The sequence below is a fragment of the Bos taurus genome, chromosome 11 (genome assembly GCF_002263795.3).
Source record: "Bos taurus isolate L1 Dominette 01449 registration number 42190680 breed Hereford chromosome 11, ARS-UCD2.0, whole genome shotgun sequence".
Lineage (NCBI taxonomy): Eukaryota > Metazoa > Chordata > Mammalia > Artiodactyla > Bovidae > Bos > Bos taurus.
Genome location: NC_037338.1, coordinates 15,215,133 through 15,237,393, shown reverse-complemented (window position 1 = coordinate 15,237,393; position 22,261 = coordinate 15,215,133). Strand labels below are relative to the sequence as shown.

General features: G+C 38.5%; 1 protein-coding gene across 3 annotated transcripts in view; it reads right to left on the bottom strand.

Annotated features, from left to right (window-relative positions):
• Window positions 1-22,261, bottom strand: part of TTC27 (tetratricopeptide repeat domain 27) — a 185,015-nt gene that overhangs the window by 124,988 nt on the left and 37,766 nt on the right. For all 3 annotated transcript variants that reach the window (XM_010809874.4, XM_005212535.5, NM_001075862.1), the window contains 4 exon segments: window positions 17,622-17,786; window positions 15,340-15,473; window positions 8,405-8,517; window positions 4,353-4,419 (listed from right to left, as the gene is read on the bottom strand). In XM_010809874.4, coding sequence (XP_010808176.2) covers window positions 4,353-4,419; window positions 8,405-8,517; window positions 15,340-15,473; window positions 17,622-17,786 — 479 coding nt within the window.

Below are 22,261 nucleotides of genomic sequence, written 5' to 3'. Positions count from 1 at the left end.
GCTCCAATTCCTGGTTCAGTATACTTCATTCATTCCTGTATTCTGCATACTTCTCTTGAGCAAGAACTATGAGTAAAGCTCTGTAGCAGGCCTTGTAGAAGACCCAGAGAAGGACAGAGACCGTCCCAAAATCTGGAAGTTTAGAGTCTTACAGGGAAGATAAGACATACACATAAATACAGTGAGCCCAAATATGATCTTTGTTAAAAGAGAATTCAGAAGCAAGGTAGCAGCTACAAGTGGTCCCTCTTGCTTCAGACACTCTTCAGCAGTTATACAGGATATAAATAAAGGGTATTTATGTACAGGATATACAGTTATTTAGGATTTAAATTTTAGTGAAATTATTGAAACCAGGGGCCACTTACAACTCACCTTATTATGTGCTTCAGAATCATGCACAGGAAGGGCAGAAAGACTGAATGACAAAAGGAGAGCTGACTTGGGATTTTCTGGAGTATTCTGTATGCTTCACTTGGGACAAGGAATGGAATGGATGTTACACAGCCCAAAGTATGCATGGGGCTCCTCAGAGCTCTCCTCACTCTTAAGTTCCTTGCCTTCCTTCTCATCAATTAAAAATGTATTTGGCATTAACCAACTCATCTCTTCAGAAGTGTTAGGACTGGCACTATGGAGCACTGTCACTGAACAGTTTTTCCTGAAATGGACATCAGTTCTCAGGTCAGTGCTGACTTGGAGGAGATCTAGAGGAGAAGAGCAAAACAATCATGTATCATAAAGCCCTGGGGGAAAACATAAAACCAGAGAATACAACCTTCACTGCAAGCTAGGAGGGCTGAGCTACCTGCCAGCAAAGGCTACGAGAGGTAATTACTTCAGCAGGATTCTACCTCACTTTACAGAGGAACAAGAATAGGGAAAGAGAAAGAAAAGGAAGGGAGGGACTTCTGTGGTGGTCCCAGAGTCCCTAAGACTCTGCGCTCCCAAAGCAGGGGACCTGGGTTCAATCCCTGGTCAGGAAACTAGATCCCATATGCCACAACTCAAGATTGAGCACAGCTACATAAATAAATGTATTTAATGAAAAAAAAAGGGGTGGGGGGGAGGAAGGACAGAAAAAGGATAAGAAAAGAAGAAATATATCACATCCACAAAAAGCACTAAAAACTAAGTTAACTGCTTGAATGTGATGAGAGTACTTTCATGTCATTTCAGGTTAACTGTGAATAATCTATGTTCCACAATAATGTGCTTATGAAGCCAATCTCGAGAAGATATTTCTGCTGACCACCCTCCCATAAGAGGCCAACAGGAACACTTCCTATCATAGGCTGCATCCTGTTTACCTCTGTCATCAGAATCGGCCCAAGCTCCCGGGCCATTACTTAACATCTACACACCGGCGACTGTCCCCACCCAGCTCTGTACTTCCCGACACTGACTCGAGACTCCCATCACACCAGGCCCCATGTGTGCTTCCCGGTGCCTCACAGCAGGAGGACGCGTGTGCAACTTCACCTTCCCACTGAGATGCTCCCCCACCATCCCGCCTAAAATAGCCATCCCTCACCCATTCTTACTCCACTACACTATTTTCTGTTTACAATGAGTACTTATATCAAATATCTGTCTTTCTTTGTCTACCATATATTTCCCTCACAAGAATGTAAACTGAAGAAAATTCCAAGAGGGAAAAGGCTGCTATATCCTCAATGACCAACACTTAAGTTTTAAGTATTATGGCGTGTGGTTAAGTATTCAATCTATGTTGAACAAATAAATAAGAGGTGCATAATAATTTTTTAAATATATCTTTTAAAAAAGGTTTAACACTTTACTTGTCAAATTCCTTAGCATTTATGTAACAACTAATTAGGGACATTCCACATAGTTACCTAAACACACATATGCTATAATGAAAATCAGCAGATTTCTAACAATACTGAAGTGGGAAACTAAAACAGGCACTCAGAGGACTCAGAAGATTAACATCAACCAGTTCTCAAACTGTATGTTCAGTTCAGTTCAGTTGCTCAGTCGTGTCTGACTCTTTGCAACCCCATGAATTGCAGCACGCCAGGCCTCCCTGTCCATCACCAACTCCTGGAGTTCACTCAGACTCACATCCATCGAGTCAGTGATGCCATCCAGCCATCTCATCCTCTGTCGTCCCCTTCTCCTCCTGCCCCCAATCCCTCCCAGCATCAGTCTTTTCCAATGAGTCAACTCTTCGCATGAGGTGGCCAAAGTACTGGAATTTCAGCTTTAGCATCATTCCTTCCAAAGAAATCCCAGGGCTGATCTCCTTTAGGATGGACTGGTTGGAGCTCCTTGTAGTCCAAGGGATTCTCAAGAGTCTTCTCCAACACCACAGTTCAAAAGCATCAATTCTTCAGCGCTCAGCTTTCTTCACAGTCCAACTCTTACATCCATACATGACCACAGGAAAAACCATAGCCTTGACTAGACGGACCTTTGTTGGCAAAGTAATGTCTCTGCTTTTGAATATGCTATCTAGATTGGTCATAACTTTTTTTCCAAGGAGTAAGTGTCTTTTAATTTCATGGCTGCAGTCACCATCTGCAGTGATTTTGGAGCCCCCCAAAATAAAGTCTGACACTGTTTCCCCATCTATTTCCCATGAAGTGATGGGACCATATGCCATGATCTTAGTTTTCTGAATGTTGAGCTTTACGCCAACTTGCTCACTCTCCACTTTCACTTTCATCAAAAGGCTTTTGAGTTCCTCTTTACTTTCTGCCATAAGGGTGGTGTCATCTGTGTATCTGAGGTTATTGATATTTCTCCCGGATATCTTGATTTCAGCTTGTGCTTCTTCCAGCCCAGCGTTTCTCATGATGTACTCTGCATAGAAGTTAAATAAACAGGGTGACCATATACAGCCTTGACATACTCCCTTTCCTATTTGGAACCAGTCTGTTGTTCCATGTCCAGTTCTAACTGTTGCTTCCTAACCTGCATACAGGTTTCTCAAGAGGCAGATCAGGTGGTCTGGTATTCCCATCTCTTTCAGAATTTTCCACAGTTTATTGTGATCCACATAGTAACTTGTAAAATTTATTTTACAGCACAAAGTAAGCTAGCCTTTCTTTCTACCAGATAAAAGTACTTTAGTTCTGCCTTATCTCAAAAATAACAAAGAAAGAAAACACAAGAATTCTAACTTGATCCCTAACTATGATAAAAAAAATGCCTTTGAAAAAAAGATGTATCTTGAGCAACTTGGGTTCATTAAAGACGTGTGTATCTTTTTATCTGTAAAGCTAAAGATACCAACTGCCCTCTTGTTCTGTGGCCTTCCTCTTCTGAAAAGCCTTCTTTGATATCAAACCCTCAAACATCTATTCTCCTATCTTTCCTTTTCACGACCATTTTTTCCAACTGTGGTCTTTATCTATCAACTTTATTTTCTCACAAACCATTCTCTCCTTATTTCTCTGCAGTGAGGTGACTACCCAGCTATTTCACCAAACTTGTCATAGAGATAAGCAATGCACTCCAGCCATCGAAGCCTCAGCCCTTCCTCTTGACTGCTCTCCACCGCTGAACGCTGACAATTGCCCCTTGCTCTCGACACTGTCTCCTGCCTTAGCCTCCATAACCCAGGCTCTGCTGTTTCTGCCCCTCGCTCTCTGAACCCCTCGGTCCCACTACATCCATGAAGCATCACCCTCAAATTTTAACCAAAAGAGCTGCACGTTACACTGGCTTTGGAGTAAAGATTCAACTCTCGCTCTGTCACTTCATTTACTCAGTCAACAAGTATTTATCGAGCACATATTATGTGCAAGATACTGGACTCGGCCCTGCAAACAAAGATCAAACAAAGAACAAGAAATATTCATTCGCTGCCCTTAAATTCAAGCAAGTACAAACAAAAATGCTTATGTCTGTAGAGAACAGACTGGCAGACACAGTGGGGAAAGGAGAGGGTGGGACAAATTGAGAGAGTAGCATTGAAACATATACATTGTTATATGTAAAAAAGCCAGCCAGTGGGGATTTGCTGCGATGCAGGGAGCTCAAACCCAGGGCTCTCTGACACCTAGAGGGGTGGGATGGAGTAGGAGGCAGAGGCAGGCAGCATATGTATGCCTATGCCGATTCATGTTGATGTATGGCAGAAACCAACACAACAGTGTAAAGCCATTATCTTCCAATTAAAAATAAATAAAAATTTTAAAATGTTTATGTCTAAATCAGCATCAAGATATATGCAGCCTGGAAAATAAAATGATAAGCTTTTTTTTCTGCCTTAATTTCCTTAGGTGACAGTATTTCAATGAGCAAACTGAGGCAAGAATATACGATAGGCAAAATAATTTACAAGGGAAAAAAAAAAGAAACAGGAAAAAGACATTACTCACTGATGTAAATGCCAGCAGTTCCTCTTCAGTTAACTTATGCACTGGGTTATTCTTTTGGAAATCTGTGCTTTAAATTTAAAAAATTAAAAAAAGCAAATCAATCCCAGAATGCATGTCATAATGAATCAAATACAATTTTTAAGGAAGCAAGTAAACTGTATTTATATATTTGAAAGCACATTCAGTTCAGTTCAGTCGCTCAGTCATGTCTGACTCTTTGCAACCCCATGGACCACAGCACACCAGGCCTCCCTGTCCATCACCAACTCCCGGAGTCCACCAAACCCATGCCCATCAAGTCGATGATGCCATCCAACCATCTCATCCTCTGTCGTCCCCTTCTCCTCTTGCCCTCAATCTTTCCCAGCACCAGGGTCTTTTCTAATGAGTCAGCTCTTCGCATGAGATGGCCAAGGTATTGGAGTTTCAGCCTCAACATCAGTCCTTCCAATGAACACCCAGGACTGATCTCCTTTAGAATGGACTGGTTGGATCTCCTTGCAGTCCTAGGGATTCTCAAGAGTCTTCTCCAACACCACAGTTCAAAAGCATCAATTCTTCGGCACTCAGCCTTCTTCACAGTCCAACTCTCACATCCATACATGACCACTGGAAAAACCATAGCCTTGACTAGATGGACCTTTGTTGACAAAGTAATGTCTCTGCTTTTGAATATGCTGTCTAGGTTGGTCATAACTTTCCTTCCAAGGAGTAAGTGTCTTTTAAATTCATGGCTGCAATCACCATCTGCAGTGATTTTGGAACCCAGAAAAATAAAGTCAGCCACTGTTTCCCCATCTATTTACCATGATTGATGGGACTGGATGCCATGATCTTAGTTTTCTGAATGTTAAGCTTTAAGCCAACTTTTTCACTCTCCTCACATATTATAATATTATTGTATTATTTACAGATATAGAGATGACTGTGCCAAAGATAAGCACAAAAGTAATAAAATGCTAACAAGTAAATGTGGTGGTGTACTAAATGTTAACACAATTTATTTTATAAGAAAAAACAAAATCTAACCTGTGCCACTCCACAAAGAAAATGAAAAGAATTAATATGGCACCAATGCCTATTTATTAAACTCATGCAAAAAAAAAATTACTATCACCATGAGACAGGCAAAAATTAAGAAGTTCTCAAAGAGGCAGAACATTGAGAATTCTTAGAGCTTGCTGATCCAAGTATGAATAATTTTGGAAAACAATTCAGCACTATCTTATAAAGTGAACATTCACATATCCTAACCTCAGTAATTCCAGCCTAGATATAGAGCCCACAGAAATTCAATGGCTGTACCGGGAAGCATACACACAAATATCCATAGTAATATTGTGTGTAACAGGAAAAATCTGTTAACAATCCAATGTCCAAAAAGGAAATCAATACACTGTAAAATACCAACAGAAAGATACACTGCAGAGTAAACTGCAGCTATATGTAACAACACGGATGAGTCACATAAAGACATTGGTGAGAGAAAAAAACAAATCACAGAAGACTGCATATAGTAACATACCGCTTTTATAAAGCTGAAAGACAAATAAAAGAATTGACTAAGAAGTATAAAAGACATGTGAGTAAATATATTTCCTGAAAAGGCAAGAAATTGACAAAGACAAAATTTAGGACATTGATTACCTTTTAAGACAAGAAGGAAGATGAGATGGGAAAGAAGCACACAGACTGAGCTAGTGGTATTTGCAATCTTCAAGTTCTTAAACTGGGAGGTGGATTCGTGTTATTATTACATTATATAACTTATGTTTATATATTACATAAGTTATTTTATATGTACATATTATTTGTATTAAGAATGAAAATAAAATTCAAAATTGTGTTCCACTTGCTGGGATGCTATAAGAACCACAAAACTTCCCTTCTCCGATACCCCTGCTAATGGTGCAGCATGTGAATTTATTTATTTTTGGCTGTGCTAGGTCGTCACTGCTGTGCAGGCTCTTCTCTAGTTGTAGGGGACAGCTGCCAGTCTCTAGTCGTGGTGCGTGGGGCTCTCACTGCGGTGGCTTCTCTTGCTGGGAGCACAGGCTCCAGGGAGTATCAGGGAGCTTCAGCAGTTGCAGCATGTTGGCTCAGTAGTTTCGGTTCCCAGAATCTAGCTCTAGTGCACAGACTCAGGAGTTACGGCCCAGGGACTTAGTTGCTCCATGGCATGTGGGATCTTCCCGATCCAGGGATCAAACCTGTGTCTCCTGCACTGGCAGTTGGATTCTTTACCACTGAGCCACCAAGGAAGTCCCACAATGTGAATTTAATTGTATATATATTTTTTAAATTAGACAATGCAGAGTATATCATTCGAAACACTGGGCTGGAGGAAGCACAGGCTGGAATCAAGACTGCCGGAAGAAATATCAATAACCTCAGATATGCAGATGACACCACCCTTATGGCAGAAAGTGAAGAAGAACTAAAGAGCCTCTTGATGAAAGTGAAAGAGGAGAGTGAAAAAGTTGACTTAAAGCTCAACATTCAGAAAACGAAGATCATGGCATCCGGTCCCATCACTTCATGGCAAATAGATGGGGAAACAGTGAAACAGTGGCTGACTTTATTTTTCTGTGTTCCAAAATCACTGCAGATGGCAACTGCAGCCATGAAATTAAAAGACGCTTACTCCTTGGGAAAAAAGTTATGACCAACCTAGATAGCATATTCAAAAGCAGAAACATTACTTTGTCAACAAAGGTCCATCTAGTCGAGGCTATGATTTTTCCAGTATGGATGTGAGAGTTGGACTGTGAAGAAAGCTGAGCGACGAAGAATTGATGCTTTTGAACTGTGGAGTTGGAGAAGACGCTTGAGAATGCCTTGGACTGCAAGGAGATCCAACCAGTCCATCCTAAAGGAGATCAGTCCTGAATATTCATTGGAAGGACTGATGCTGAAGCTGAAACTCCAATACTTTGGCCACCTGATGCGAAGAGCTGATTCATTTGAAAAGACCCTGACGCTGGGAAAGATTGAGGGCAGGAGAAGGGGATGACAGGATGAGATGGTTGGATGGCATCACCAACTCAATGGACATGGGTTTGGGTGAACTCCAGCAGTTGGTGATGGACAGGGAGGCCTGGTGTATTGCAGTTCATGGGGTCACAGAGTCGGACACGACTGAACAACTGAACTGAACTGAACTGAATCAGACAAAATTCAAGTTGAGGGTAATTGTACAGAATAACTGGCTTATAAATTTCCAAAGTGTCAAGATCATAAAAGTCAAGCAAAAATGAAGAACTATTCCAAACTGACAGAAAGAATACAAACATAAATGTAACACATATGTTCCAGACTGGATCCTGTGCTATAAAGGAGATTACTGGGACAACTGGCAAAACTTGAATGGGGTCTGAGTACAATGTGATAGTAAAGCATGAGTGCTAATTTCCTGATTTTGATAAATGTATCATGGTTATGCACAGAAGCTCCCTTGTTTGTTGAAGACACACACTAAAGTATTTAGCGGTGACAGAATGTCATGTCAAAAAATCATTCTCAAAAGTCTTTGCAATGCCTTGCCCTTGCAACTTTTGCCCAAATTTGAAATCACTTTAAAACATAAAATGAAAAACGATTTCTACTACACATAAGGTTCTACTATATTAAAAATTCTATCCTCTGAATATACATGTCCTCAAAGATCAAAGTAGTCACCTCTCCTAAATATTTCATTAGGATTCTATTCAGGTGGCCTTTCCCTTCTCCAGGGGATCTTCCCAACCCAGGGATGGAACCCAGGTCTCCTGCTTTGCAGGCACATTCTTTACCAGCTGAGCCACAAGGGAAGCCCAGCCAAGGCTAACAGAAGGAATTTTCTTTACCAAGCAAAGAGACGGGTAAGTATACCAACTTACAGGAGAGTCCTAATCTCTAACCCTTTCATTGGTTGCCCAACTCTTCTCTATCTTCATAACCGTTACAAGACTCATTCACCCAGAACTCTGGGGACCTTCTGAACAAAGATTTCCGCAACACAAGAGAATCAATACGCAAGAAATTCAAGGTGGCCAAATAAGTCATTAACTTACCAGATTCCAAGGATAACAGCAAGCTCTTCAGCACATAGATCAGGCATCTGAAACTGTTCACAATCTGCTAACTTTATCTCATTTAGAACGGTATCATCATTGAGCTCAAGATTCTGGTGGAATACCAAAGAAAATATTTAAAACAAAAACTAAGTTTGATTTATTCAATAGACTATATGCAACAGACTGCTGGGTAGGATAACATTTTTTTGTTTAAGATTTTACAGTGTCTATACATGGTCAATAGGCTGTTCTCCTTGTGAAACACATATATGGGAACAATTTACTGTGCAGAAATGGAGGACATGCCATCTATATATGCCAGGAATGCACTGACATCATCAATAACAGGGAGTAACTGCTACTCCCTGTTTGATTGAGCCTAGTAGGCAAAAGCTCCTCTCTGATATTCAGATCTTTCTAATCGGTTTCTAAATCATAATCTGAAACATAGATTCCCAACTCTGTTTCTCAAGAAGATCTAGAATAGAAGAAAAAAAAGCCAATTGAAATAGAAATAAAGCCTGAAGAATTACAGAACTTGGTAGAGTACGTGATTTCAAGAACAGCTACAAAGCCAACACAGTGTTGTACTAACACGAAGACAGAAATATAGATGAAAGGAAGAGAACAGAGTCCAAAATTTCAGACCCATATTATATGGTCAACTGATTTTCAACAAGGTGGCTAGATGACTCAACAAAGCAAAGTTTTTTCAATAAGTGATGTTAGAAGAACTTTATATTCACTTGGGAAAAAATAATGCTCTGCCCAGATCTCATACCATACACAAGAATTAAATCAAAATGAATCACAGACCTTACTATAAAAGCTGATACTAAAAAACTTCTAAGAAAGAAATCATAGGAGAAAAGACTTGCAACTTTGGGGTAGGCAGAGTCTTTAATTAGGATACAAAAAAAACTTGAACCATCAAATAAAAACTTCAGCTCTTTGAAAACACTGTTAAGAAAGTGAAAAGTCAAGCTACAGATTGAGAAAACATACTCACCAAACAAATATCTGGGAAAAGGCTTGTAATCAAAGTATGGAATTACAGCTTAATAAGAAGATAAAAAAACTCAACATAAATATGAACTTTACAAAAGACCCTTTACAAAAGGTTAGCTAATCGGCAAACAAAGAGATCCTCAATAACAGTAGTCCACATGAAAATACTAATTAAAATCAGAATGAACTACTACTAGTACACATACATAAAACAGATACAATTTAAAAGACTGACAATCCCAATTGTTGCCAAGGATCTGGGACAATTCAATCTTTCATACACTGTTGGTAGCAACGTAAAATGGTACAACCACAGGAAATAGTTTGCTGCTGCGGCTGCTGCTGAGTCACTTCAGTCGTGTCCGACTCTGTGCAACCCCATAGACGGCAGCCCACCAGGCTCCCCTGTCCCTGGGATTCTCCAGGCAAGATCACTGGAGTGGGTTGCCATTTCCTTCTCTAATGCATGAAAGTGAAAAGTGAAAGTGAAGTCGCTCAGTCGTGTCCGACTCTTAGAGACCCCATGGACTGCAGCCCACCAGGCTCCTGCGTCAATGGGATTTTCCAGGCAAGAGTACTGGAGTGGGGAGCCATTGCCTTCTTATAACAAACATATTTACCATATGAGCTCTCAGTTCCACTCCTTTGTAGTTATCTATTAGAAACAAAAACATATGTCCACCCCAAGATATGTATCTATATAAATAGAGAGAGAGAGAGAGAGAGATATGGGGGGGGGGGGGGGGTGTGTGTTCATAGCAGTTTTATCTGTAATAATCCCAAACTGGAAACAACCCAAATGTCTGTCAACAGGTAAATAAATTAAAAAGAAAAATTATGCTATACGCATTTAATGAAATTCTAATCAGCAATAAAAAGAAAAGTACTGACACATACAACCACACAGACATATCTCAACTCAAAAACATCACGCTGAGCAAAAGAGGCCAGATAGAAAAGAGGACATACTTACTGTAGGATTCTAGTCACATAAAACTCTAGAAAAAGCAAACTATCTATAGTCAGAAAGCAAGTCAATGATTATTTAGGGCCAGAGAAGGTGTGGAATTAACTGCAAAGGGGCAGGATGGAATTTTCTAGGGTAATGAAATGTATCTTGACTGCAATGGTTGGGTGCATATATTTTTCAAATCTCATCCAAATCCCACCCAAATAAAGGTAAAACTTTTCTATGTGTAAGTTATATCTCAATAAAATAGATTTTTAAAAATTAGTCATCAAAAGATAGTAAAATCACAATGAGAAATCACTGCACACAACTCACAAAAATGGCAAAAATTTTTAAATTGATAATACCAAGCACGAGCAAGGATGCAGAGCAAGTAATGCTCTCATATACTGAGGGTGGGGATGTGAAATAGTACAGCGACTTCGGAAAACAGTTTGACTGTTTCTCTAGTTAAAAATATACTTAATACAAGCCATTCTAATCCTTGGCATTTACCTGTGAAAATTAAAAACACACATTCACATGAAGACTTACACATGAATGTTCCGAACAGCTTTACTCGTAATAGCCAAAAGCTAGAAGCCATTCAGCTGTCTGACAAGAGAATGCGTAAACACACTGTGGCTCACCCATACAGTGAAGTAATAAATGCTCAGCAACAAACAGGGGCTAATTGTCGGCATTCAAACAAGGGTGAACCTCAGAACACTATGCTAAGTGCAGGAAACCAGACACAGACAGTCATACTATCTGATTCCATTTATGTGAGACTCTATGGAAAAGACCAGCTCTAATCTGTGACAGAAAGCAGGGAGGGAAAATGACTGACTTTGCAGTATGGGTGACTTTTCTGCCTAATGGAAATGGTTCTGTATTTTGATTACAGTGGTTATGTGGGTCTACTTGTTAAAACTCATCAAACTGGACACTTAAAATAGCTACATTTTACTGTATGTAAATTATTCCTTAATAAAATCGATTTTTTTCTTCCAATTCAATAAAAGTAGCTTAAACTAGGAAGACTAAACTGTAGGCCTAGCTCTATTTATAAGGTTTTGGGGAAAGAACAGAGCCTTCAACAACTCCTGACAGGAGGAACACAGAACTCCAGGCGGCTATGAGGCGCTGAAAACGTGCCTCTTCTTCCCCGGCCCGCAGAACTTCAAAAGGCTGGCTGCAGGCGCACAGTGCACCCTGGTGGCCAGCCATTTTCAACATATGCTTTCCAGAATTTTTTTTTAAACCTACATATGTAATTTTATATTTTCTATCAGCTATACTTTAAAAAATAAATAAATAAAAGTGATTTAACCTAGTATGTAAAAAATATTATCCCTGAACATTCATTAATAGAAAATTATTAATTAGATACTATACTCTTTCATACAGTTTATGAAATCTAGTACATCTTTTACACTTCAGCACAGCTAAGTTTGGACCAAGCAACTTTAGAGTGATTAATAATCATATATGGCTACAACACTGGACAGTGAAGCTCTACAGTATTCCAAATTCCCACCTTTTCACAACCTGATAGGGATATATCAACTTGCTTATTGATACCCAATGTTTGTGGAGTGTCTTTATAGATATAATCTGATCCCTTTAAAAAGTGTGATGTGGGCGAAAACAAACGAGGAAGCTAAAAATATAATAACTTTCCCAGGTTCTCAATCCAGCTAGACAATAAAGATGTGACAAGACCCAAGTTTCCACCTCCCAGCAAGGACTCCTCCCCATCCCCCACAGAAGACCTGAGATAGGTCAGCCTTAGCAACAGAGCATCATTTATTTGTCAGCTACAGGTGGGTGATCAAAACAACTCTGATCTTCATCCAAGATTCTCTACGTTCCTATTTAGTACTTTTTAAAATTAAAACCGGTCGGCTGCAGCACCTGCTTGCCTATATGTTCTACACATTGCAAATTTAAAAGATGGCTGTAATTTAGACTCATGCCAACCTCGTAATATTCTACTAAACCATAAAATTAGCTACAAGGATTTTCCTGGAGGTCCAGTGGTTAAAACTCTGAGCTCCAAACGCAGTGCACACGGGTTCAATCTCTGGTCAGGGAAATAAGATCCCAAATGCCTCTTGACATGGCCAAAAAAACCCCAAAAACCAGGTACAGTCTTTCAGACCTACTCCAATGATGCTTATGATATTGTTACTGTGTACCCACCACAGATTTGTTTCTTCTTCTGGTGTTGCCCTTGCTATGTAATAAGTGTTATATCTAGGTTATCAAGCTAAAACATGAAACTGCACAGGTGTGGACTTTTGGACAGACTTAGTTTTTGCCCATAACCATGTACAATTTTGCAAGAGAGGCTAGTCACATGAGACGTGTATCTGGATTGTCCTGTATTACTGCATTTTTCTTATTCTGAAAATCCTTGGCATTCCAGCTGACAAAAATGAAAACTGTGATATTTCAGATCAGTTTTCTAAAATCTTTTATGCTAAAATCACATACAAGAATTGACTTTGAGACTACTAATTTTGACACCTTTAAGATCTGTACAAAAGGGTGTTGTCTTGAAGCAACAGATCAGTGAATGCCATTTGGGATATTTAGTTTCACCTGTAAACACCATCCTCATGTATTCATCTACACTGTCTTACACAGGACACACAGCTGTAGCATGCGTAATTTTGTGGTCTTTATTTCCCTTTGTATTCATTCTAAGCATCTTAATAAACTGCTGTATTGTGCTTAATGTAAAATCAAAGGAAAAAACCAGCACATAGTACATCTCCAATTTGTTCAGCATTGAATGCATACTTTTTACCAATGATGCCGATCATGTGCTTGTGTTTCCTGCTCAAAGTACAATTTTAATTTATCCTCCCTCCTCATACTGCACACTGATGATTTAACAATAAAGAACAGTCTGTGCCTGTGATTTGCACACTGAGGTTCCTCATAACTGTTGGCTTATTAAAGCCTAAAGTCCAGTAGCTATAGGTTATGTAAATTCCCCATTAATAACAGATTAAAAATCTAGGAAGGCCCAAAGGGAAACACTATGCTCCTCACTGACAATAAAATTATCGTATTTCCTCAATTACTAAGATACACATCTTCACACTGTAACATTTCTAATCATGATATATTTTATAATCATTATAATTGATATCACAGTGTTCCTTTTTTCCTGAAAAGTTTCGTTATCAAGCAAATTGGTGTATTTCATAATCTAACAGTATCTCTGGCAAAAGGAATTAAGATCTATAACTAATCAAACAAGTCTATCCTCCATCCATGAGTATAAAGCTATTTCTATCTAATCCTTACCTACATAATTATAATCATAGGAGATAATTTTCCATACAACTCCACATAAATACACACATACAAATATACATGCACATATAAATAAACAATGATGGATTACTGAATTAAATTATTGAATTGCAGAACTAACTCTTTTTCACTGATGCTGTGCTTTGGCCTAAACACCAGGTCTATGGCAGTTAAACTAAGACTCAGGGAGGGACTTGGGTTACATCAAAAAGTTGAAGGAGGGGCTTCCCTGGTGGTCTAGCAGTTAGGAATCTGCCTGCCATTGCAGGGGACACAGGTTCAATCCCGGGTCCATGAAGACCCCACACATTGAGGTGCAATTAAGCCCATGGGCCACAACTACCGAGTCCACATGCCTAAGGCCTGTGCTCTGCGACAAGAGAAGCTACGATGATGAGAAGCCCGTGCACTGCAATGAAGAGCAGTCCCCACATGACCCAACTAGAGAAAGCCCATACACAACTAAGACCCAGAGCGGCCAAAAACAAATCTTTAAATATAAATGAGTAAAAGCCAGTGTGCTAAAAAAAAAAAAAAGAAAAAGCTGCGGGAGGAGGGTCTGGTATATACAAGGAGTAAAGACAGGATGGGAGCGGATACCACAGCTCCTTGACCAGCAGTGGTACAAACACTCCTTCAGCCATGGTTCTCCTATTGCAGGAGAGACGGGCTGTCCCTCTGTGTGGTCTCATCCCTGAGTTTCTCCATCTTTCCCTTCTTCCCTTCCTTCTTCTCTTAGAATCCATAGCTGTCCCTGCTCACCAGCCCTCAAAATATCACAAAAACAAACAGAAAACTTGGAGCAAGCCCAGGAAGTATGTAAGATCTCATCAAAGACATTCCTCAGGATGCCTTACTGCTGCCACTCTTCCTTCCCATCTCCCTAGCCCCTACTCTGGGCATTATCTTCAGTACAGTTAGAATTTTAGTGCTCAATGTACCAAGCAAATTTGTTTACAGGCTCTGGAATGAAAAGTGGGAAAACACAGGCTTCAAGGACAGTAACATCAACCAAATTACAAGCAGAAATGTTGGTCTGGGGTCTCTAGGATAAGACAATATAAATGCTAACAGCCTTCACAGAAGCAGATGGAAAGCCTATTGAGTGGATAAACTGACTAAAAACTATGAATTTAAGCTACAAGAGAACATATTACCCAAGTCAGAAACACATACTATGGCAGAAACCAGCCCAATAATAACAGAGTAGCTGCAGACAGATCAGAACACTTGTAAAAAGGAATTCTGATCATCTGTTTACATATTTAGAAGAAGCATAAGAAACGTCACGGCTCTTAATACTTGAGAATATCAACAGAAGGCAAAAAATAGGGTAGGCACTGGAAAAATTAGTTCCTACTCAGTCTGCCTTTTTATTTTTTTCAGGGCAGTAACATATAAGTAACTACTTTATTAATTCATACTTACCAAAATCTAGAAGAAAAACAACAGTTTATCTCTGAGGATAAAAACGGCTTTAAAATGGGTTCTGTTTTAGATTCTTTTTAACATCCAGCCACCTTGTAAAAGCTCTAAGCAGGGTCCAAAAAAGCCTCTTCCCACTCCATCTGGTGTTTCTACGAAACTTCCCTATGGAAACTATTAGACTTGGATGCTAATTTAAACAGCTTATGATCCTACTCACCTTGGTTAAATATTCCTGAGGAGTGGGTGCTGGAGTGAATTCACAATTTGAAAAGACAGTTCCTTCCCTTCTTACATCTAGAATAAGTTGTGCAACATAATTTTCCTGGAACCGTGTCCTTTTTCCTAAAGCACCTGAAAATACATATATTATACTTAGTAACTTGCCAATCAGAATACCATACAATCATAAACAGTAGTACTTTCAGAGTGCTTTAGAGCTTATGAGGTATTTTCCGCATTTCAAATAAGAGAAACCTGAAGCCCCATGATGACTTTAAAGTGACTTATAAAATTATAAAGCCAGGAAGCTATAGGCCCAGAACTCAAATTTCTGCCACTAGAAATTCCCCACACTTACCTTTGCATTAAACTACCTCCCTCCTCAAAAAAGAATGCATTCAACGTCACAGGGAGAAGAAATACTCTCCTCTCCATACAACAGATGAAAAAGTGTTAAGTTCTGAAGTGTAGTCTTGCTTGCTCAAGATTACATGGTTTTTAGTATCAGAGCCAGAGCTTAAAGCCAGGGTCTGCAGTCTAAATTCCAGTCTTTCTATTACATTATCTGGCTCCATGTAAGGCCAAATATTGTTTTTACTTTGTATCTGAAATAGCTAGCTGCAGAACAGCTTTAAGAGAAGCATAAGCTCTAACATCTATTCTCTGGTGAGAGTCAGATTACAAAGACTCTTGATTACAAAGACCAGTCTAAGAAGTCTGGACTTCATCCTGTGATGAGTCTGGCTCTATGTTATACAACAACCATTGAAACATGTTACACTAAAAATAGCTATTGAGATGGTCTAGCATAGCTTACTTTTTTATAGTAAGGCGAGAACTGAATGGAAAAAAATTATAATCTGATTCTCATTTTATATTTGTGAGCACATTTGTATTTTTAAGCTTTTCAATCTTAACTTGGAAAAAAAATATGAAGAACTAACTAGTAACTACATCAACAAAGCTGACTATGCTGAGTACCATGATACTAGTTTTATAAATAATCCCCCCCAAAAGTCTATTAGGATCAAAACATAATTTCTAAAACTAACTTCACAACTTATATTGAAAGTGTTAGTTGCTCAGTTGTGTCTGACTCTTTATGACCCCAGAGACTGTAGCCCGCCAGGCTCCTTTGTCCATGGAATTCTCTAGGCAAGAATACTGGAGTGGGTAGCCATTCTCTAGATCCATTCCAGAGATCTTTCCAACCCAGGAATCAAACCGGGGTCTCCTGCACCACAGGCAGATTCTCTATCGTCTGAGTCACCAGGAATCCATATTACATATAATTATATCTCAAATATAAGACTCCAACTTACACACGGCCATTGTTCCCAAAGCTATAAGTTAGATATTTTTTAATTTTCCCCATACAAACAATGTAATAAAAGGCGGCTAATATTCCAGACTAGGCCACTAAGTTATATTTACTTCATAATATATCTTAAGGATTTTACTGACAGGACTACCTCAATGAGCATAGAGTTTAGGGACTAAAAATGGGTCTCAAAGATCATCTAGACCCAACCTAGAGAGGACAAACAGGTTCAATCATTTCAACATTCACGGATTGTTGTTTCAACACTCACATAGCCCAGGTTCAACGGGTGTAAATGGTGTGACCAACTGCTGATGTTTAACTTTCATGAATGTTTTCAATAGAGAATGTCAATATTTTTAGGCTAGGGACAAGGAGATACATTAAAAGAAAATAATGTTTCTTGTTTGGGACTCAGAAGAAACACAGATTTTAGGGAAAATTCTGTAATTTATTGGTTCATCCAACAAATGTTTATTGAGCGCATACCATATGCCAGGTAGCATTCTAAGACAGTGAAGAAGCATCTAAACACAACAGTCAAAAAATCTCTGTTCTTAAGGAATACAAGAAAGGCAAGACAGAAGCTACAGGTGAGTGTCTGCAGGAAAGGGCAATGTAAGAAGCCGAACTGAACTTGAGAATCTGGAGGGGTCTTGGGAAGCCCACAGTCACAACTAAATGGGCAAAGTTCATTTGTGTACTGTCTAGCTATCATACATTACCGAAATGTCTAACCAGATTAGAAAATAAGTGAGCATTTGCAAGAATAAAGAAGATATAGTTTCAATTTTGTTCTAAACCTATTAACTCTTTAAATAAAATCTTAAAAACATATTTTTGCAAAGCAACCAAAAGGACACAGATAATCAAATACCACCATAAAATACAGCCAAACCGTCAATGTATATACTAGTTTTATCATACATCAATTATCCACAAAAGGTTAAAAATCTTACCTGTCAAACCAATTTGTAATCTGCAGATGTCTTTAGCGATACTGAACTGATCTTTTGCTTTTTTATATTCATAATAATATAAAAATATATATGCACATTCCAGATGGAATTGAACAGCCAAACATTGACCTGAATCATCCACAAACAGATCCTCTAGCTTCATCACTGTAAGACAAAAGATGAGACATTGAAAAGTAGTCAATATCTTGTAATAACCTATGACAGAAAATAATTTCAAAAATGACATGTATATTTGAATAATGAAATCACCTTGCTGTGTACTTGAAACATTTTAAGTCAACTATACTTCTATAAAATATATATATATATATTTTAAAGTATGAAAATAAAAATATATTAGTAAGTAAAACATTTAGGCCATAATTTATAAAATACATATATTACATAGTTCCTACTCTTAAAGAATTTCAAGTCTGGAAAGTGAGGAACATGTACTGTAATAGTTCATAGCAAGCACTGTCTGAGCACTTATATGTTCCAACCTAGAAGCTAAGGACATTACATAATCTCCTTTACTCCACACAGTCCTAAGAGATTTCATTCATGACCCTGCTCTTTCTTATTTACAGTGTTTGTCTTAATCATGCCGCCCAAAATACGGCAAAACAAGGTGATGATACAACATACCAAGTCAATCTGCAGAGTTAAACAGCACGGAAATGTAATGAAGAGGAGATCAATATACAGTTTTCCACATAAAGAATGTAGAATTTCTCCCTTAAAAGGAGAAACAGATGTGTATCTGGATATATCTGAGACAATATGAGTATCAAGTAGAAAATGAGTAAGTATTGGCTTAGCAGTCATATTGTATTTTTCCGAACACCTCAGACGAAAAGATGGGAGTATAATAGCCTAATAACATAGTATCTCTAAGAAGATGACTTTCAAAATAAAATATATATATATAATAAAAGGGCTACTGGCATATACCAAGGGGGTGTCCAACAGATCACCTCGTCCATCCCTCTACAATGTCCCTGACAAACTGCCCCTCACAATGTCTCCAGTAACAGGATCAGCATTTCACAAAGCAATTCATATGAACAGAAGGATATGGATGACAGAAGATACACTTACAGTGTCCCCAAACTGAGAATCCTTTCTCCACTATTCAAGCTGAAAAGAAAGTGATATCAACTGACACCTACTCTGCTCAGCCCTAGGTATTTTCCGTGTTGTGCCAATTCAAACAATGATGTGTTTAGGGCTGACATCGACCTCATTTAACCCATGAGAAAACTGAGCTTAGTCAGCTTACTGACTAGTCACCTCGGCTGAGAAGTGGCAAAGCAAAATCTGAATCCAAACTTGTTGGGAAAAGGGGAAGAGGGAGTTGGCAGAGGAACGACCAAGATGTAGAGGTGATGTTGCAAAACGTAATCTGTACATTTTCTCACCAAAGGATCTGACAGAAACCTATAGCTACGAGACAGACACCCTTTATCTTATCATGAAGTGAAAATGCGTCTGAAAAAAACTGTTTTTTATATACTGCCAGTCCTTTAAAGAGATTCTTAACTCAAAGAAGCTAAATCAAGATGTACATGTCTTACTTTAAAGGGTAGACAGGCATCCAAACACGAACTTCTCACTGTGAAAATCCTTCGGTAGACTTCCTCCACACAAACCAAACTCAAGAAAACCTGATCTGGGCTCTCCTGGCGGCTCAATGGTAAAGAATCCACCTGTCAATGCAGGAGATGCAGGTTCAATACCTGATCCAGGACGATCCCTCATGCTGTGGAACAACTAAGCCTGTGCTCCACAACTACTGAGCCTGTGCTTTGACGCCCAGGAGCTGCAACTTCTGAGCCCACGTGCCCCAGAGCCTGTGCTCCACAGCCAGAGAAGCCACCACAGGGAGAAGCCTGCACACCAAAACTAGAGCGCAGTCTCGCTTGCCAACAATGAACAAGAAAAAGCCAGAGCAGCAACGAAGACCCGGTACAGCCAAATAAACTCTTTTTTTAAGAAGAGGCAGGTGGAGGTGCAGGGAGAATAGGGTAGAAGGAAAACAGAGACAGACAGAAACTTCTCTGAACAGACCTTGTTACAGAGTTTTGACTCTGGAATCGTGTAATTATTTTACATATCAAAAAATAAATCAGAAAGAAAAAAGCAATCCCTAAAAACTGAAAACAAATGGAAAACTAAAACTCTATATAACAAGTTGGTGAAAGATAAAGAGTAACTGCAAAGGACTTAGAGCACAGTATATGTCCTTAGTGTAATACACTGAAGGGACAGAGAGCTGCAAAGACATCCTGAGCCTTATTCAGTGGTCTTACTGTTAGTTGGCATGCTGGCGCTGCTCTCAAGCTTTTTATACATGCAACAAAGCAAGTCACTACATTTATATTGTTTGGCACAAGATTTTCAGTTTAAAAAAAGAAGGACACACATATGAAATCACAGATATTGACACAATGCAAGGTTAAATTTTTTTAATCACATTATTTCTTTGCTAGTATCATACTGTTGAAATTACCCTAGTTTTTAACTAACTTTTATACCTGAAAGCCTCCATCATTATCTTTCTCTTTAAAAATTGTCTTGACTATTCTTACACACTTTTTCTTCCAGAATCAATCGGCAAGTTCTCTCTTCAAAAGTTTGTAAAGGCACTAATTGTAATTTCACAATTGGCATCTTGACAATAGTGATCATCCTATTCAAGACAACAGTATGCCTTTAACGTTTTTTTAGTAAAGTTGTACACTTGACTTCATTTTGGTTTTGAACATTTTAAGAAATCCCTGGGTTAAATCTTTTTTACCTTTTCTTTGAAATATAATTGACATATAACGTGCCATTAGTTTCAGGTGTACAACATAATGATCCAATATATGAATATACTACAGAATGATCACCACAGTAAGCCTAGTTAACATCCATCACCACATAGTTACAGTTTTTTTTCTGGTGGTGAGAACTTTTAAGATCCACTCTCTCAGCAATTCTCAAATATACAATACAGAATTATTCGTTATAGTCACTATGCTGTGCATGTAAGGTGAGATTTTTCAACAGCTTTACTGAGATGATTCATACACATCCAGTCCATCAATCTGAAGTGTGCAATTCAATGTCTTTTCGTATATTCCAAGAAATGTGCAACCATCACCATAGTCAACTCTAAAACATTTTTATCACCTCAAAAAGAAATTCTGAACCCTTAGCTATCACTCTCTTCCCCTCATCCCTCCCATAGCCCTCAACACCTCTAATATACTTTCTGATCCTAACTTTACCTATCCTGGACATTTCATATAAAGGAAATTATTTATCATGTGGTCTTTCATATCTGGTTTCTATAATTTAGTATGATGTTTTCTAGGTTCACTGTGCTGAAGTATGTATCACACTTCATTTCTGTTTATGGCTAAAAAATAGTATAATAGAAACCACTGTATGAATATATTCTGTTTACCCATATATCAGTTGATGGACAATGTCCATCTTTTAGCTATTATGAATAATGCTGTTATAAACATTCATATGCAAAATTTTGAGTGGACCTATGTTTTCATTTCTCTTGGGTATATACACCTAGGAACTGCTGGATCATATGATGATTCTATACTTAACTGTTTAAGAAACTGCCAAACTCTATTCCAAGATGGTTATACCATGTTACATTTCCACCAGCAGTGTCCCAACTTTTCCACATCCTCAACAATATGATTATCTCACTTTTTTTAAATTACAGCTATCCATGTGGGTGGAAACTGATATCTTATTGTAGTTTTGATTCTCATCATCCTGATGACTGATATGAAATGTTTTCTCATGTACTTATTGGTCATTAGAATGTCTTCTCTAGATAAGTATCTATTTATATCCTTTGCACATTTTTTTATTGGGTTATTTGTCTTTTATACTACTGAGTTGTCAGAGTTTTTTATATATTCTAGATACAAGTTCCTTATCAGATATATGATTTGCAAATATTTTCTCCCACTCTATGGCCTATCTTTTCACTTTCTTGATAGTGTCTTTTGAAACACACAAGTTTTTACAATTTTCTGAATAGACCTTGTTACAGGTTCATGATCTTGCTATGAAGTCCAACTTTCCTATTCTTTTTTTGTTGTTGCTCATGCTTTTGGTTCTAAGAATCTACTGCCAAATCTGCAGTCACAAAGATTTACCCCTATATTTTCTCCTAAGAGTCTTAGAGTTTTAGCTCTTACACTAGGACTCTAATCCATTTTTATTTAACTTTTCTATATAGTGTAAGGTAAGGGTCCAATTTCATTCTTTTGCATATGGTTACCCAGCTGTCCCAGCACATTTGCTAAAAAGACTATTCTTTTCCCATTGAAATATTGTATATGTAAAGCAAATAATTACATTAACATTGTTATTAACAAGATTTTCAGTTTAGGAAAAAGATACAAATATCAATATAAACACTTTGTACAGTTAAATTTTAATTAGAGCTCTTTGGTCAGGGTTAGGGACTTGACAGGGATTCAACCAATGTGTTTTCTAAGAACGGTCTTAAAAAAGGGCCTCAGCTGGGTGCTTGCCTAAGTCTGAAACATGCGTTATGTGTTCCCAAAACCAGGCCTGGTGACTTGACCAAAGGCTCAGCCAGCATGTTTGCAAGGTCC